Genomic DNA, 20,164 nt, shown 5'->3' on the forward strand with positions numbered 1-20,164 from the left:
CAGTACTCGAAAACACTGTTTCCGATTATCCACCCACGTCGAATGCCTGTAGAGGATTATCAAGAGCCTTCCACCTCCCTTACCATAACCACTGGGGAATCACATCATAGAAGCACTGGAATAAAAAGTTAGCACAGAAGCCAGACACTAGAGGTTTGTACAAGAGTGATTTTTAGTTCTCTGGGTTTAATATAAGGAATTGTCAAATGAAAGACACTGAAATATGTTGGTGTGTGAAAATTCACTGTGGGTTACTGATAAAGTAAGTGCACACAGTAAGGTGTGCTATAATGCCCTCATGATGTAACTCATCACTTGCCCTCTCCTATTGAAGGACCACAGCCTTTACGTCAATCTAGTACCTCGTCTGAAAATGGTTTCTGAACATCTTCATTATTCTCCTCTCTATGAATTTTTATTGTGTTTTTTAGAAGTCCAAGAAATCATAGAAATCATAGAAACCCTACAGTGTAGAAAGAGGCCATTCGGCCCATCGAGTCTACACCGACCACAATCCCACCCAGGCCCTACCCCCATATCCCTACATATTTACCCACTAATCCCTCTAACCTACCCATCTCAAGACACTAAGGGGCAATTTTTTAGCACGGCCAATCAACCTAACCCGCACATCTTTGGACTGTGGGAGGAAACCAGAGCACCCGGAGGAAACCCACGCAGACACGAGGAGAATGTGCAAACTCCACACAGACAGTGACCCAAGCCAGGAATCGAACCCAGGTCCCTGGAGCTGTGAAGCAGCAGTGCTAACCACTGTGCTACCGTGCCGCCCAAGAGCAAGGGACCGGTCAATTATGAAATTGTGAAACATGCAACACCAGTGTTAATCCGCCAACACTCTCTGGGATATTCAATATTGACTCTCCTGCGGCACACAACTAATTTAGACATTGGTTGGGAGTTTCTGGCCCAACATCGATGGGCACTGTGGCAGGGGGATGGGAAAATTCTGGCGCAGGATCCCACTACTCTGAGATCAGCAGAACAGGCACCGTCGGAGCTGACCACCACTGCACCTGGTCTCAAAATGAGAGATTTCCATCCAATGGCTTTCTAAATTTTCCTGTCCCACCTGCGACAATGCCCACTGATGTTGGAACTGGAAAATCCCACCCTTACTTTTAGGATACCAACAATCTACTCATTGAGACACTCTGGTTGGGATTTCCCAGCCATGTGTGCCCGAAATTCCCACCCAAGCTCAACGGATCTTTAAACCATCTGCCAAATTTTCTGTCCCACCTGCTACAATTACTTCAACGGGTGGGATGGGAGATTTCTGGCTTCTGTAAATAGCCAAAAGTGCTTTGTGTACCTGTTCCGAGGTGTTTGTGAGGGCTTTGACAGGTTAATCCAGTCCCTGAATCCAGTTTTTAAATGACCCTCCTCGAAAAGGTTGAGGCAGAAACATATCTATAAGTTTCCAAGGAGGAGTGCAGCTTGGTGTATGAATTTGGGGTGCACTCTTAGAGCATTTGCACATTTGCGGAGTAGAATATCTTTTTGTTCTTTAATGTGCTGGTCTTCCAATAAAGGCATTGGATTTTAAATGCTGAAGAAGCCATAATAGTCATTAAATTGAACTGCTGATTTTGGGTAAGTTGTTAGAGGGTGGTGCAATATTCAAAATAGGTATTGGGAAATCATCCTGAAGCAATGCGAACAGCATTCTGGCTCATGTCCAGGATCCAACTGCATAAAATCTCAGTTCAATTATTGCCTGACTCAGCCGATAGCTTGCCTCTGAATCAGGGTTACTAAAGATCACGAGCACATAAATCTTGGCTCGCCCCTGATGTGCAGTACGCAGACCAAGTTGTTTGTTGGAGAACTGTTTCTTTCAGATGCAATGTTAAACCAAGGACCTGTTCCCCAACCCTAAAAAGAAATTGCTCCAGTCGACCATGTCACACCAAGGCTCCTATGTCTTACACCTTCTTGTCAGTTGAATTGCCGAATGCTAACTAACCATTTAATGATCCATTTAAAATCCAGCTCTGTAACAAGGATTTAATAAAGATCAATTCTGGAGTGGAAAAAGAAACCAGCTTCCATAAAAGTGACATGAGCAATGAAGATGAAATATGTGCCGTGGTATTAAGCCATAAAAAATTTATGAACTACAGCTGCCTCTGAATTTCCTTGAGCATAAGAACATGAACTGTCTTCGCCTCACTCTACGTTTCCAGGGTCAGAACTCTTAAATGCAACATCAAACATTCCAGAGTATTATATTCAGTTTCCTGTCAGCAAAGTTGAAAAGAACCAAATGAAATACATTTTCCCCTGAAGACGAAGACCAGAACTTACCTAAACATTTGACTATTTGGGGTAACTTCTGCCACGGCTTAAATGCAACCAGCTATTCCATCTTAAACCAGTCTCTCTCCATTAGCTGGAGTGAGGGGGTTATGAGTGAATTAAGAAAGCATGTGTGCCACTTACGAGTGAAAACGCCCCCTTTGGGAAATGAGTTCAAATGCACTGTTAGTTTGTTACTTTGGTTGGATCTGAGTTTGAAAACTGCAGCATTAAATTAGTACCAGAGACTGTCGTATTGAAAAATAGCTCACGGGGATCAAATCACTTCACACTGAACGCAACAATAAAACTTCTTGGTGGAAAAAAAACTTAAGGCAATACAGATTGAAATTAAATCCAGCTATTCTATCAAAATGTCAGGATATTTGGCATCAACATTATAGCCTCCAAATATGCAGGCTTATTTCAAACTGCTTAAGTAAAAGGAAATTATGAATGGAGGATGCCATGAAACCCATCGCACAAATGAGAATAATTTCTCCAAAATAAGAAGCAGAGGACTTAGCAAGGTTCGGATAAGAAAGTAGTTTCACAATGTAAAGATCGCAGGAAACTTGAGTTTGCCATCTTTACTTGTGATTAGTTTTCCCAGTTGTAGGCTGAAGTTGCAAGGGTTCATAATTATATTCGAGCGTTCCATTTCTCTGCAGGGAGTTGAACGTTGCCTATAGACTGACAGCATTAACACCTCCTGTTGACCAATCACTAGACGGGGCCTGGGTCAGGGTTAGATGGGGCGCAGGGGGAGAAAATAAAGAAATGTACAAAATGGGCTAAGCTATTCTAAATACTGGAGGAAGCTCCAAGCAAGTATGCAGCCATTAGGGATTTCAATATTCTGTAATATGCATTTAATAATTTGCATGTGTATAATCAACTCATGAATGAGATTGAAGATTCATTATTAGTTTTCATCACTAAGACCTGGTGAAAGATGTCCTCAAGTTCAGTGACCATGATGTGGAGATGCCGGTGTTGGACAGGGGTGGACAAGATGAGGGGTCACACGACACCAGGTTATAGTCCAACAAGTTTATTTGAAATCACAAGCTTTCAGAGCGCTGCTCCTTTGTCAGGTGAAGTGGCATTCAGTGACATCCTCAACTTGCTACATATATTTGTCAATCAGCTGCCAGTATTAAAATATTGGCTGGAATTTTCCGGCCATTCACACTGGCGGGATTCTCTGGTCCCGTAAGCAGCGCATACCCTGCCGCCCACTCATCCTGCACACCCAAAGACGTGGGACAACCTCAATGGGAATTCCCATTAACAGTGGTGGGGCCAGAGTATCCCACTGCCAGCGAATGGCGTGAGGCCTCCCAACATCGAGAAAAACGCCAAGGGGAGGCCAGAGAATCTCGCCCTTCACTCCAAAATTCCTAGTTAACTTGTATCGAATAGAATAGTTTGAAATTAAAATTTTAATAATAAACTTTTTACTACTTCGGGCCACTACGGCTCCTTATTTTTATTTAGTTAAAAAGCATTGCATTGCCAAGAAAGTACTCTTCAATAACAACCTCCACTCTCAACTAAGGATGTTTCCTACAGAGTGTTATAATTAATCCACACTATAAAACATTGCATTACCGATTGCCAGCTTTAAACACTGGCAACGACACTGAGTTTGATCCACAAAACAAAAGAAACAGGCACATAGAAATACCATAAACTTCTTAAATAATTTAATTGCAAAAGTTTTTTTAAAAATATTTCTACAAATGCAAGAATGCATCATTTTTCACCATTAAATACATCTCAATATTTTAAAAAGTTTGCAAAATACTATACAGGTATGTTTTCCAAAGTGACTGGAAGACAGCCATTAGGTCTTTCTACAAAAGATTAGCCCCTGTAAGGCTCTTACAGAAGTACTAAATGGAAAGATTACTCGAGAGGAAATGGTGGGCCAGGTTATTAAAGCTTGCACCAAATTCACAGCAACATAACCAAATGGATTACCTTGGTCACAGATGTCCTGCAGACACCGTGAACTACTACTGAATAACCTATTACACTAAATAAGTTTGGAATTATTTTTTACAATGTAGTGTTATCTTACAGAACGATTTGGGATTAAAGGTCTACTTTGTGATTTAGGATTGCAGAACATCAAAATTTAACTGTTGCATTCTGCACATTGCTGCCTTGTCTATATACAATACAGGCATGTGCCATTTAGAGTGGCAAAATATACATGGTCTGTATTTATTCTTTAAAGCCCACACATTAACAAAGGAAAATATCTAATAGTATGTACAAATGTACAGTCTCCTCTGCCATATTTTCTTGGAATATCGATTATGGGGAGGTTTGCAGATGAACTAAGAACGATGCACTGTAATACAGCCTAAATTAAAAACGCTTATTGCCTTTTCCATATTTTGATCCACAATTACAGACTCTATGCACTCAATTGTTTACAAAGGTTTTCTCTGTTCTTTAGAAAAAATAAAATTTCCTGTCTTTTGGCAATGACAACAAAATTTAACAGCACTTGATTAAAACAGATGGCCATGAAGTTTCTTCAGTCATGTACAGTCACTCACTTTCCTTGACAGCTCGTACAGCTAAAGATGTTCTAAATCACTTTGGTGATTCAGTCTCTGCTTTTATCGTTCAGAAAGTTCCGTTCAACTCTTCTCCCATAGATGACGAGTTCATAAATTTCAGATGGAAACCAAAGAAATCCTAATAGTGGAGTCAAGAAGAAAGACTCTGCCCGCCCTGCATTACTGCAGTCAGAATCAGTTCGCTGTTGAGGTTCTTGTTATCCATCTATGCCCAGGTATTGCGCAATTGTAAGAGCTGTTTCATACTTGTCTTAGCACAGCATTTCCTTCACATGCCAGGGCACAGGTAGAGCCATTACATCCAGTAATCCATTTACTTAGAGTAACCATAAATTATAAGAACACCTGGGAACTTCAAGTGAAATCTTATATGCATGATCGCTGGACATGTTTACTTTCACTTCCCTCTCAAGGTGTAATTATCTTGATGCCAGTATTCAATGCTCAAGTGCCACACAAGTTGTGAAGAAACGTTCATTTTGAACCAAAAGGTGCACGCACACCTTGAAGGCATTCTTGTTGAGCTATTCCAATCTGGTTTTATTGCAAGTTGAGAATTAGGGACAAACTCAAGAGTCTAGTTATAAGGTTGCCACGCTATATACAGAATCGTTCAACATTTTTATTATTTTTTTATATAGATGGTGCTCTGAAGGAATGCAACACACAAGCTGAATTTCAAAACTGTGATCCAATATTTCATGTGGTATCTTGACACATCGATTTTAAATAATACATCTTCAATATGAAGATTTAATATATACCGGCTTCTGGGCAGACCTTGCCTCTTGTGGCAACTCTTGAGTCTTTGATATTGTCACAGATTTGGTGCAATAGGAGTACGATTCCATGAAGCAAACCAATTGCCCAGAAGATATAACTATTTTCAGACTGCATTCCTCTTTTGGAGCCCTTTCAGACATTTTTCAATTCATGCTACAATTATCGTTGAACTGAGGATTGACTTGAAACAATAGTTCGAGGTGCTCCACACAGGAAAAACTGGAAGCCAGGCACTGCACGCAATTATTCTACTTGACTTCAATCTTAATCAGTTCCAGAGTCTCTTGCTGTCAGACCTGCACTGGAAGCGTCTGGTTCATCTGTAACCTCATGTCCTGAATGCTGCCGAGAATCTTCTTTTGGTGCCCAGCCAATGTGACTCCTATCCTCAGCAAGTCCCTGCAAAAGAATGTACATTTGTTACGTTTTCTTTGGCAAGTTAGTTTGACTGTCTTCCAATAAAAAAAACACAAAGAATATTTAATAATTCAATGCTGATGTCCTCAGAATTTTATTTTTGCCTCTAAAGCCATGTAAAGTACATTTCCAAGATTTATGAGGAATTTAAAGGCAATGTTTTACAAATATCCTAATTGCTGACTTTGGTTTACGACATTTCGTTTTGAGACTTCTCTGCATCTTCTAAGATTCCTCTATTTAAACATTTGCAGTATTTATGTTGCAATAAAAATAATATAGCTATAAATATACATAATGTAGCCTTTAAGTGCATCCCAGCTAGCTGATTGACATATGTCTAAAGAACATTGGGAAAGTAAAATTTTTTGGAAATAGGAAAAATCTTTTTCGACATTTCTTAATCACAACTTCTCACTTATTACGACTGTAAATAATATTCCTGATCTATAAGTTCACTCTGCAGTCCCAATGATGAAAAAAATGTCATTATTTGGTTCCACTGATGGGAAAATACTTCCAAGTATTTGGTGTACTAGAACTCAAGCATGAAGCCAGTTCCCCATCAAGTCACACACTATCAAAACTTGGAACTTCCTTCACTGTCACTGCGTCAACAGCCTGGAACTCCCATCCTAATAGCACTATGGGTGTACCCGCACCAAATGGCCTGTAGTGGTTCAAGAAGGTGGCTCATCACCACAGTCTCTAAGGCATTAGGGATGGGCATCAAATACTGGCACTGACAGCAATGCTCACACCCCATGAGAAAAATATTAAAAAATAGCTTCCACCTGGTATTGTAGGGACAGATCTACATTGCGTAAAGCAAATTGTGGCTAAAATGGCTGCTCCGTTTGTGCATGTTTTTATCTCAGCCTTAGTTCAGAACAAATTTCATGAACAGGCTAGAGAAAGTGATGAGGGTAAATACTTACTCTGCTGTCATCTGAGCAACCAAGTCGAAAGAGGTGAACCCAGCATTAATAAAATTCTCCTTGTACCGACCCATTTTAATTGCATCTAGCCAGTCTCCCACTGTGGTGAATGTGGTGTAGTCAGGAACAGTACGGTCCAAAAGAGGCTGGGAAGGGCTGTGGGGAAGATAAGACAAAATCAGTCCACACCTTAAGCCCTGCTTACATCAGTATCCAGAGTGAGTCTGAAACAAGTCACTTCAGGTACTGAGGATGATAAGGATCACAGCTGCCCTGTTTACACTACTTCTCATAGTGGTTCAGTTCTAACCATTGATAACCGACTGAGCATGTCTATATTGCTTTAAGATGTAACAAGGTGAAAGGGATAACATCAACTGTTGCTGATGTTTCCTGTTAACAATTGCATTGCCTATGTATCTATAAAGCTAATATTCCAATGTTACTTCAAGCCTTTTTTTCTGCCAAATCCTCACTCTGAAGCAGAATTCAAAATACAATTACACGTTACTTGCCCATTGACTAAAAAGACTTGTTTACATATGTCTCTTGTTCCACTAGATCTATGTATTGAATTTTAATTGGATAAAGTACCAAGGAGGAACCAAATAATTCTTCAACACCAATTACATGGTGAGATAAAACCATGGTGGAAAACTGAAAATCTCAAAGACATGAGGCTGATGAAGACAGACGCAATGGAGAGAGAAACAAAGGATTTTATTTTTATTTTTGTTTAGTGGTGTAAGTACTCAAGTCCTGACCAGATGGTAAATGAAATTTTCCAGCATCATGTTTATGTTGCAACCTGCACCCGGGGAGAAGAATTTCTGTGTTGCTTGACTCTGTGTACTCTGGCACAGTTTATTCTGAAGCTGTGTCTGTGCTACAGTGGCAATATTATGCAATACAAAGAACACTGGTTGCCAATAGCTAGAAGTCTTTTGCAATACTTCTCTGTCAAAGTTCTAATTGTACAGTTTTACCTCAAGAGAATTTAGTTATATTTTTACTAAGGCCTGGATTTTGCAGCTGTAATGATAATGGCAATACTGTAAATCACCATTACTCCTCTGAAACTGACAGCAGGTATGATCTTACCAGCCGTTCGCGCCACGCTCCCATGGCAGTGAAGTTGGAGAATGTGGCACCCAGCCAAATATCCGTTCACTGCAGCGGGATGGGAAAATCCCGCCAGCGTGAATGGCTGTAACATTCCGGCCAGCAACTTCTGGAATTTGCATATGAACAGTTAAATGCCGAAATCTAAGAGTTGCTGTCAGTGATTCTACCCTTCTTCAGATGGCGCACTATTAAAGTCCCCCAGGACGCCACCAATTAGAATTCATTGAACTGATGTGAACTTCCACTATTAAGTCATTAGTCAGGCTTTAAAACGCTTGAAAACATTGCACCTATTTAATGAGGTGTAACTCATTTTTAATTACATACTAGTTCAGAATTACTATTCAACAGCCTCATTGGCCCTGAAAGAGTATTTTGAGATTTGTTGAATGTCAAATGTCTCCACTATAATATAATAACATCTTATTCATAAATATATATTTTTAAGTTTGTGATATTTTAGCTTCTCTTTGAATCCCATGTATATACATCAATCTTTTATTTTGTTATTCATAAAGTGTAAATTAAAAGTGAAGGGAATTAGTGGTTGTTACCTCCTGTTTCCCTGTCTGTGAAAATACTTTGTTTTTTTTTTAACTCATTCATGGAATGTGGGTGTTGGTGGCTAGGCTGGCATTTATTGCCCATCCCTGAATTACTCTTGAGAAGGTGGCAGTGAGCCATCTTCCTGAACTGCTGCAGTCCATGTGACGAAAAGCTGCTTTCCCTTCTTGATGATGTCCCTGCTGTTGGATACCTGAAGATCACTGTGACTTTGGTGTCAGACTGAAACTGACTTTTTTTAAAAGTTTATTTATTAGCGTCACAAACAGGCTTACATGAACACTGCAATGAAGTTACTGTGAAAATCCCCTAGTCGCCACACTCCAGCACCTGTTCGGGTACACTGAGGGAGAATTTTAGCATGGCCAATGCACCTAACCAGCACATCTTTTGGACTGTGGGAGGAAACCTGAACAATCGGAGGAAACGCACGCAGACATGGGGAGAACATGCAGACTCCGCACGGACAGTGACCCAAGCTGGGAATCGAACCCGCATCCCTGGCACTTTGAGGCATCAGTGCTAACCACTATGCCTCCACACCACAGAGATTGCTAAACCTTTGTGGGCAGCCTTGTTCAAGGTCAGTGGTGAGTGCCATTGCTTCACAGCTGACTGTGAAATCCTGCCCTAAGTATCTGATCCTTTACATAAGGAACCAAAATCAATGTATTATGTTTCCTTCATAACAAAACTATAAGACATTTGTTTCTTTGTAATAAACATGTCAAAATATATAAATTCAGTGATTATAAATACATGAAAAATACAGTTGTAGCATGTATGCCTGCAGTACATAGTTTAGCTAGAGTATATGTATATCGTACATATACAAATAACTGAAACCTGAAGAAGATAGTTCAGTAAAAGAACTCCAGTTAAACAGAGTGCGAACAATTAGCAGTGAGGACATCAGGAAAGAATTTGAGGCACATTTTAGTTGAATACTATACAAAGGTTAGTTTGCTTTGGACATATAAAGTGTTTTATGAGTGACAATTGCCAAAACGTTTCTACCAAGGCATTCACAGAAACATTCAAAGATAATGTAAAACAGACCATACAGGAAATGGATGAGAATTTCTGAAGAAGCGGATCAAGCGTGCATGATTAGACAGCCCGAGTTAATGACCCATCCTGTCACGTGGGCCAACATTGGAATTAATCTATTAACTGATGACGACACTGGTGATACATATGTGATTAAAAGCACAAAATGTATGAGCCCCTTTGGGCATTTGGGACTGTGAATCACATCATTGACAGCTGAGCTTTCGAGCCAGATTAGAGATACGGAATGAGTAAAGGTTGGAGTAGATACCCTGTTATTTAAATGAAATAATTTGAGGATCTGTTTCTCTTCACCTCCCTGCAAGGGCATATGGTACTTTCTCAAAGGCAAGCCTTGTCCTTAGATGGAAGAATAAATAAAAATGTCCCAACCTCCTCTCGGGCACAAATCCTCTAAAGTTGTTTTTTCAATGTTTTTCCCCTTAAACTTTTAAAATGAGGAAAATAATGTTTGATAGGCACTCAACATCGCATTCCTTACATATGCTAAAGCTGAAATGGCCATTCAAGGCATGTGTTTCATTTATTTTCACCTCCAGCAGTGCATAGATCAAAATTAGGATCATGCGAATCTAATCTGGTACATCTTTTTCACTTATACACAAGAGGTGGAGGAAAAAGAACAGATGTCTTCAATCTTTTATTCTTGAGTAAGCAAACATGTATGAGGCAGGACCTAAGAATCATCTTTTCCACCCCATCTACCAAATGTTGCCTACTTTCCTAATAATAGCTGATTAAAATCCCATTGGCATTTGTAAGCCGCTAGTACATAATTGAGGTGATTATACATAGACAGTGAATTCTGCCAGACAATTCAATGGGTGGTGGGTGGAGAGGCATCATAGCAAACCCACCACAATTCTCACCCATCATCTATGCATCGAGAGGCACAAGCTTTTCAGCAAGCATTGTGATCAGCATTCTGAGTATGAGCTGCTACGTGTGCTTTCGTACCTAACATCAGTTAACTCAGCAGACTCGGGATTTAACGTGAAGACCTAGAAATAGATTGTGCACGAGGGACTTTGTTCACATCCACATTTCTCCAGCCTGAATAATGAAGTTTTCAATGTTCCCAGTAAAGCATGAAAAACTCCAAGCATCACAGCATTCCTCAGAAAAATGGTAGGGAGGGTGGGTGTTGGGGGTGGGGGAAAGTCAGGGATTGGAATGTGAGTTGGGAATTGGAGTCTGAGTTGGGGTTGGGGTGGTGGAGGTGGGGGGAGGGAGAGAGGATGGACTTCAGTCAGGGATCCAGACCAATGTTTGAAGATTGGGGATCAAGGCCAGTGTTGGAGGTGGGAACTGGGATCAAGGCCTGGGATCTGTAGGCCACCCATGCAAAAGGCTTGCAAGGAGGAGGGAACAGCAGCAATGGGGCGTGGTGGTATCTGCAGTGGTGATCTAATCCTTTAATGTGGAGCTGACAGACACACCCCTGCTCTTTGCTGTTCCATTTTCATGCAAGTTACCTACCTCCTTTGTTACAGATGACCCCGAGAGCTTATGACCCTAAATGCAACTAACAATGGTCTTGTAAGAAGTCTCACAACACCAGGTTAAAATCCAACAGGTTTATTTGGTATGACAAGCTTTCAGAGCGTTGTTCCTTGAAGGAGCAGCACTCTGAAAGCTCATGATACCAAATAAACCTGTTGGACTTCAACCTGGTGTTGTGAGACTTCTTACTGTGCCCACCCCAGTCCAACGCCAGCATCTCCACAACAATGGTATAGGCAGTGTCATGGTAAAGCAGCTTGATGAGGGCATCTCAATAGGTGTTTGACACCTTATTTGCATATGCAATGGAGCTTTCAAAATTGGACTTGAAAACTCAAGAGAATTGGCTGTTAAGAACTGGCAGACAATGAAAGAAGAAATTTGCCAAGCAGCTGCTCCCAAAATGGGGAGAGTGGATGAATATACAAGTGTTGGTAAAGACTTTCTTGCTTTTAGTTCTTACCCATTCAGGTTGAGTGGTGTGATTGAGTGGAAACATGTACACATTTCCTACACTGGGACTTCATTCATTCTGGGTAGTACCCAAAAAAACAAGTGCTGTGTGAACCACTTTCTAGACCAGGGTATTTTTTTTCTACATGACTCAGTATTACTTTGCATGGCTTATTTAGAAGATGAGTTACCTGGCAAGCTCTAAGCTCAATTTGTTAATATTTAGCTTGCAAAGAAGAGTCGGAATGGGACCCGAAAGGTTTCTCTCTCCACAGATACTGCCAGACCTGCTGAGTTTTTCCAACTGTTTTTGTTTCTACTTCAGATCTCCAGCATCCACAATATTTTGCTTTCATTTAACTAAAGTGACTTATGTTTGTACTTTATTTTTAATTTTGCTTCTAATACTGCAGTTATAAACAAATGAATGAAAGAATTCAAAGTCGTATTCGTTACATAGGTGGACAGACAGGTTAACTGATTAAATTTAACGCAGAGAAATGCAAAGTGATTCATTTTGGTAGGAAAATGAAGAGATGCAACTCAAATTTAAAGGATTGCAGGAAAAGAGAGGCCAGAGTGTCCATGCATGCAAATCTAAGGAGATGGAAACTCAAGTTGAGAAGGATGTTGAAAAGGTATACAGGAAATTTGACTTTATAGTTTGAGGCATAGAGTACAAAAGCAAAACAATTATACTAAAGCTTCATAAAACACTGGTTGGACACCAGTTGGAGTACTGCTATTCTACTTAAAGCAGAGAAGGTTAAGAGGAGGTGTGATTGTGGTCAAAATGGTAAATGGTTTTGATAAATAAAGAGAAACTGTCTCAAGGACAAAAGGCTCAAAAGGCAGAGGACACAGATTTAAGGTGATTCAAAAAAGAATCAGAGGTGACGTAAGGAGAAAAATAATTTTGCGGTGAGTTGTTATGAAACATAGGAACATAGAAACTAGAAGCAGGAATAGGTCATTCGGCCCTTCGAGCCTGCTCTGCCAGTCATTTTGATCATGGCTTATCATCAAATTCAATATCCTGATCCCACCTTCCCCCCCATATCACTTGACCCCTCTAGCCCCAAGAACTTTATCTATTTTTTTCTTGAAATCAGACAATGTTTGGCCTCAACTACATTCTGTCTGAAATGTGCCAATAGAAAGGGAAGTGTATTCAATTGTAACTTTTAACGGGGAACTGGATAAATACTGGAAGGGAAAGATTTCCAGGACTATGGGAGAAATTTAGATGGCTCTTTCAAAGAGCTAGCAAAGGGTCAATGAGCCGAATGGCCTCCTTCTCACTTCTTTCATTTTAAGATGAAAAGCAGTGGATGATCATGGCTACATGGTGGCAAAAAACCATTCTTTTGTTGCAGACCACAAACACCGAAAAAAAAACTGAACCACAAGACAATTGTCCGTCTGATCAATTTTTACAGCAGTGTCAACCAGGCTTCCTTCTTGTACCAAACCTGAGTGAGTCAGACCAGAGGCCTGACTCATTAATTTTATCTGTCAGCTCACATCAGTCTTGTCATCGATGTTAACCCTCATATCATCCATGACCCTCCTCATTCACTCGAATGTATGCACAGTGAAGGGATTTTAAAAATCCTCGCTGCCTCATGTCACTGAAATTAATTACTTCATACTCCTCAAAACTCCTTAATCATTCTGCCATGAAAGTTTAATTTAAGTTTTGACAAATGATTCAGGTAGAATCAGGGATTTTCTTTGAGTTGAAGGCTTCATCTTTGTGACTAGAAGCAGACTTCAGCTAATAATCCCCCTACACTTGCATATATTTTTAATTAACTTGTCTGAAGCTACTGAAAACTTTTCAGAACTCATTGTTTACTTCCATCGTGCTGATAAGTATTTTTTTTTCTTAATTTTGTGCACCCACTCATGTAACGAATACACCTTCATTTCTATTCTTCCTACATTCTTTAGCTAGGATTCTTATCTAGCTTATCAATTAGGGGTCACCTGACCTCGTGACCTTTAATTCAAAACAAAAAGGTCACTTCATTATTGTTTCCTGTCTATCACTCATCAATAAGGATCGAGACGCACAGACAGAAAGAAAAGATCCAAAGCATTTTGAAAATCCTCCATTTGCTGAAGAGACCATATTGTTTTTTTTGTGGTCCCACAGGTCACCTTACATGGCAGGCTTTATACTAAAGACCATTAGATAACCAGGGTCACGACCTATACGCACTCCACGCTTGAGCAGCAAAGGCCAAGATCAAGATATTAAAATTGATCACTTAAAATGTCAGTATTTCTATTTGTGAAATGAAGGTCCTTTTTAAGGGCATCTTTTAACACAAATGAATAAAGGTGACATTATCTAATATAATGATTAAAGAGGTAGGAAGCTAGTCAAAATCACAAGCTATCAGTACATTTCCATGTGGTCTTGGGGACAAAGAAATTCCACCTTGTAATGAGACATACCCTGGATTCGCAATGGAGACCACCTTCAGGCTAGCTGCATTCCGAATGAGTTTGTCCAGCGTGTTTACAATCTGAGCAAATTTGGGCCGATTGTTACGATCTTTCACCCAGCAGTCCAGCATCAATTGATGTAGGGCAGTTGGACAGTCCATTGGAGGGGGCAAGCGATAGTCCTGTTCCACAGCATTGATAACCTGCAAGGGAATCCAAAGGGTTATGAAAGAATGCAAATACAGCAAAGTCATTTTCCATGGCTCTCCAGATTCTATAATAGTGTATTTGGAATTTAAAAAAACAGCAAGAGTTACTATATTACATGAGGATAGATGCAGATGGAAACCAGGGCCAGAGTTTTATGCTGCCTCAGCGGCGGGTTTTTAGGTGAAGGTACAAAGTGAAATTGAAGCGTTGAGATTTCCCTGGGTTCCCGCCTGCCCCCACCACACTGCAATTTTAAAGGGTGGCCCTCCTTAAGGTCCTCTGGTGCCCAGACTTAGGTTCTAATGTCCTCTTGAATTTGTTTATCTGTCTACTGTGGTGAAGTAGCTGCAGGGTCCAGAGAGCTGTTGGCCAATCGTTCCTCCTGAGTGAGGGCCGAAGATCCCGCCTGTAGCCACTTAACATTCATCTGAGCGTGCAATGGCTGTGTGGAACTTGGAGTCAATGGGATGTGTTCCCCGTTGACTCTTTGTTTGGCAGGAAGTGAGGCCCCGCCATCCAAAAAATTCTGGCCCAGGGTACTACAATGGTGTTGGTCTAGCCTCAATGGTAGGAAAATTTTTGAAATACATCATCATAGCATGGCTGAACACTTGGACAGTCTGAACTGATCAAACTGAATCAGCAAGGATTTGTGAAACGATGTCACTTCCGACTAGTCTGGTTGAATTTTCTGAGGAGGTTACTAGCATAGTAGATAGGGGAATTCCGACGTATGCAGTCTGCATTGATCTTCAGAAAGCTTTTGTTAAGGTTTTTGCACAAGAAATGATTAACAAGAATGACAGCATTGGAACAATGCTGCAGAAGTTCTTCAGGGTAATATCCTAGGCCCAACCACTGCTGAATTCTTCCCTCCATCGTAAAGTGAAAAGAGGGATTGTTTGCTTATGGTTGCATAATGTCATTTCCATTCACAACTCCTCAGATAGTGAAGTCCTCGTCTGCATGCAGCAAGATGTGGTCCGCATTTAGGCTTGGGCTGATTTTTTTTTAATCATTCGTGGGACATGGGCATCGCTGGCTGGCCAGCATTTATTGCCCATCCCATGCAAGTTACATTCACAATGATCATTTCCAACGAGAGAATCTAACCATTTCCCCTTGACATTCAATGGCATTACCATCGCTGAATCCCCAACAATCAACATACTGGGGGCTGCCATCGATCAGAACTGCACCAACTATATCTATAATGTGACTACAAATGTGAGTCAGAGGCTGACTATTATGTGACATGTGACTAACTTCCTGTCTCCCCAAAACCTGTCCACCAGCTACATGACACAGCTCAGGAATGTGATAGAATATTCTCCGCTTGCCTCAATAAGTGCAGCTTTAACAACATTCATGAAGTTAAACACCATTCAGGCCAAACCGATCCGTGTGACTTGCAGTCCAGCCACTTTCTTAAACATTCATTTCCAGCACCACTGGCACATAGTTACAGCAGCATGTACCATCTGCAAGATGCCCTTCACCAACTCATTGTTGGTAGCACTTTCATAATCTGCAACCTCTACCACCTAGAAAGACAAGGGCAGCGGGTGCATGGGAACACCACCACTTGCAAGTTCCCCTCCAAGTCACACACCATCCTGACTTGCATCAATGACACAGGGTCAAAATCCAAGAACTCCCTGCCTAATAGCATTGTGGGTGTATTTACACCATATGCAGCGGTTCAAGAAGGTGCAAAGAAACTGAAGAATGGGTTATAAATGTTAGCCTTCTCAGTAACATACACTCTCCATGTATGCCTGAAGAAATGTTGAGGTAACCTATTGACATAGGATGGTAATTGGCTGAGAAGTGGGAGACCAAGATGTTTCTTCAAAAGGAACTCTTCAAAATGCAACTAATGAAAATACAACAAAACTTACTCCCAACTTATAAATCAAAAAAGGGTTTAATAAGGAAACATCATTACTCCAAACTTGGGGCCTCACCCTGGGCCACTCCAAGCTCCCCACAATTCTACATAGTTCCTTATGTATAGTGAATCAGCTGGTCAGCTGACTATTACATCAAACTGTGATTGGTTCCATGTTTTACTGGGTCAGCTAACCCTTATATCTTGTTCCCATTGGTCACATTACATCCAATCAAAGTTGTCACCGGTTACATTCTAACACAAGAGTCAGGAAAAAGGATTAGTTCTCTGGATGAAAGGATATGAGAAATGGAGTTCTCTAGGAATGTGTACCAGGACTTCAGCTTTTGTTCATATGAGTAATGTTAGATGAAGGAATGGAGAGTTTTATGTCTCTAAGTTTGCGGATGATACTAGTTTAGGAGGCACAGGTGGCTGCAGGATGACGTGGGACCTAAATGCTGAAGGGTATACGACATTTAGGAAGGACATGAAGCGAGGAAAAGATGGAGACATGCTTCTGTTAATTAATGATGGTACTGGCACAATAGAGAGAGATGACCTAAGTTCAGGAAACCAGAATGTAGAGCCAGAGAGGAGAAATGATAAAGGCAAGGAGTCACTTGTGGGCGTGGTGCACAGGCCTCCTAACAGTAACCACATGGTAGCACAGTATATGAAGGATTAGATAATGGGAGTTTGTCAGAAAGGTACGGCAATAATCATGTCAGAATTTAATTTAGATTCGGACTGGAATAATCAGATTGGAAAGGGAAGGAGTTCAGAGAATGTTTTCAGGATAGTTTCTTAGAATAGGACATTCTAGACTCAACCAGAGAGCAGGTTGTACCAAACCTGATATTGTGCAACAAGATGGGAGTAATTAATGACTTCAAAAATGAAGGCTCTAAGTAGCAGCGATCATAATGTGATTGAATTTTACGTTCAATTTGAGAGAGAGAAGAGTGGGTCCAAGACTGGTATTTTAAACTTAAGGGCAATTATGCAGGCATGAAAGCAGAGCTAGCTAAAGTGAACTGGCAAATTAACAGAAAGTCAGTTGCATATATTTCAATGGAATATTTCAGAATAAATAGATACATTTCAAGGAGAAAGGAAAATTCCAAAGGCGGACTATCATCTGTGATTACGTTTAAATTTTAAAGATAGTATCAAACTTAAAGAAAAAGCATTTAATTGCACAAGATTATGAATGACCAAAAGATTAATAAGGAGAGAAAAATAGTGCACAAGGGAAAGATAGAAATATAAAGACAGATACTAAGAGTTTCTATAAGTACTAAAAAAAAGTTAACAAAGTGAACATTGGTCCCATAAAAAGCAAGTCTGAGGAACTAATTAATCGGAAATGAGACAGCAGATGGATTGAATAGATATTCTGCATTGATCTTCATTATAGAGGCTACAAATAACATCCCAGAAATAGCTGTAAATCAGGAATTGGAAGGGAGAACTCATGAAAATTATAATCACCTGCTCCTAATTTTTGTTTTGTTTGCAATTTGTGTAGATGGAAAAAGGAAGTAGCAAAGGAATTAGCCAAGTTATGGAAATAGCTGTGATGGACTCAGCCAGACTAAATGATGGAGCTCAATGTGAGGATATGTGAGGGAATCCATTTTGGCTCCAAGAAAGACAAGTCAGAATATTGCCTTAATTAGGTGGGACTGGGAGCTATGGATAAACAAAGAAATTTAGGTGTCCATATATACAATTCATTGGAAGCTAGAAAATAGGTATAAAATGGAATGAAGAAAGTGAATGGAATCTTATCTTTTACCTCAAGGTGTTGAAATACAGAATCGTAGAAGTAATACCTCAATTGTATAGAGACTTGGTCAGAGCTCATCTGGAGTGCTGTGTTAAATATTAGGCACCAAACCTCATGAAAGAAACACTGGCTTCTTTCAAGAGAGACAGACTTGGTGAGTTACCAGACTGATCATATGCAGATTTTTGAATCAAAATACACAACTTGATAAAATCCAAGATTTGGCAGATATTCTGACAGTCCAGTTTCTCCATTGAGGCTGCATATGGTACAAGATCAAAAGCCTCACAAAAGCTGATAAAAGCAATGGAATTGGATTGCTTCTCAACTGCTTGACATTCAAAACCTTGACCTGCCCACATCATTCCCCATGAGAGCAAAATGCAGCCAGTCCCTTTTTAATTATTCTGTGGGATCAAAAGTATTCAATGAGCATGCCATGATTTCAAACCAAGAAACCATCTTAAGAACTGTGGTTATCTGTGAGATATTAGCTAGCTTTGAGCCTGAGGTTTTTCCTTATTGTGGGGAGTGGATTCTGGAGAATGGAAGATACTCATATTCCATTGAAAGTGAATAAAGTTATAACATTTTACTTTAACATCTCAAATGACTCCCTCGTGCAACATGTTTGGCTGTTCATCAGTTCAAACACTTACATCTTGGTTTGACATGTCCCAGTAGGGCCTCTCTCCATATGACATAACTTCCCACATGACAATTCCGTAGCTCCAGACATCACTGGCTGAGGTGAACTTGCGATAAGCGATTGCTTCAGGGGCTGTCCATCTGATTGGAATTTTTCCACCCTGGGAACAAGACAAAAGTTCTGTTCAGTTTCCCTTCATTTTTAACATATTAATACCAAGCTGCATGCAACATAAAACAAGTTGCTACTTTTTTCAGGAACAAACCTGCTTTAGCAGAAAAGCTGTAAATCACTAACTTCTCCAACAGTTTACATCTTATAACTCTGTTCCATAGTGAGGGTAGAAGATTTCAGTTTTATAAGTTCCAGAAAGGAGAGGAACAATTTTCAACTGCTTCCCTGTTTCTCACCTAACAAATGGAGATTGGCCGAGGAAAATCAAGTAGGTTCCTTGGACGTCCCTTTGTGGCCAAGGCCTACCTGATTCAATTTTAATAGCAGGAGGCTGTTCATCATCATCAAAGGTTTCTTTAATTAAAATCACTTGTTGTCGCAGCCAAAGGCCGAACTGAAGTAAGTTTTCCAATCCATCATTTTAAAAATGCAAATTGGTTTGTATGGACCCTGACCTGCCATTTTCACATATAAGTGTATGAAGCACATACTGTTTTCACTTGTTCCAATTGCAGCAGATTTTGAGTGGTCTAACCAAGTATCATTTAAGGGTTTGCTGAAAGTGGCTCCAAAAACAGCATGGGGAATTACTGAGGAGAATTTCTGTTGTGTGTGGAGGAGCAAGAGTGCTTCTTTTTGACCCTACAATGCCACAGCTCGCTGCTGATGGCCTTTCCCTGTCCACTAACCCACATCAGCTTCCCCTCCCCGAGAAAGGCCTGCTGAATTCAGGGGAAACGCATCTTCATGCAGCCTAACCAGTGGCCGTGGATCCAAAATCCAATTTCATTCTCCCCTCAACTCTCAATCTTCCCTCTCTCTCGATCACCCAGCTCTCTGACCAAAACAATAGTGAATTAAAAAGCCACTTCTAGGCTTTTATAGAAATATTATGTTGAGAAACGATGACACAAAGAGCGGCACGGCTGCACAGTGGTTAGCACTGCTGCCTCACAGTGCCAGGGACCCGGGTTCAATTCCGGCCTTGGGTGACTGCCTGTGTGGAGTTTGCACGTTCTTCTCATGTCTGCGTGGGTTTCCTCTGGATGGTCTGGTTTCCTCCCACATGCCAAAGATGTGCAGGTTAGGTTGATTGGCCATGCTAAATTTCCCTTCAGTGTCAGGGGATTAGCAGAGTAAATACATGGGGTTACAGTGATATATAGGGCTTGGGTGGGATTGTTGATGGTGGGGGCTCAATGGGCCGAATGGGTCTTCTAC

The 20,164-nt window shown here is 40.6% G+C and overlaps 1 protein-coding gene across 4 annotated transcripts in view; it reads right to left on the reverse strand.

The window, feature by feature from the left end:
• Positions 1 to 4,016: 4,016 nt before the first annotated feature.
• Positions 4,017 to 20,164, reverse strand: part of ephb3b (eph receptor B3b) — a 105,430-nt gene continuing 89,282 nt past the window's right edge. For 2 of the 4 annotated variants that reach the window (XM_078207881.1, XM_078207875.1), the window contains exons 13-16: positions 18,780 to 18,929; positions 14,237 to 14,430; positions 7,058 to 7,213; positions 4,017 to 6,101 (exon numbers count right to left, since the gene is read on the reverse strand). In XM_078207881.1, the coding sequence (XP_078064007.1) occupies positions 5,993 to 6,101; positions 7,058 to 7,213; positions 14,237 to 14,430; positions 18,780 to 18,929 (609 nt within the window). In that variant the 3' untranslated portion in view covers positions 4,017 to 5,992. The remainder of the gene's footprint in view (positions 6,102 to 7,057; positions 7,214 to 14,236; positions 14,431 to 18,779; positions 18,930 to 20,164) is intronic. The other 2 variants (XM_078207894.1, XM_078207885.1) reach the window with 1 other exon arrangement.

The sequence above is a fragment of the Mustelus asterias genome, chromosome 3 (genome assembly GCF_964213995.1).
Source record: "Mustelus asterias chromosome 3, sMusAst1.hap1.1, whole genome shotgun sequence".
In the NCBI taxonomy this organism is placed as follows: domain Eukaryota; kingdom Metazoa; phylum Chordata; class Chondrichthyes; order Carcharhiniformes; family Triakidae; genus Mustelus; species Mustelus asterias.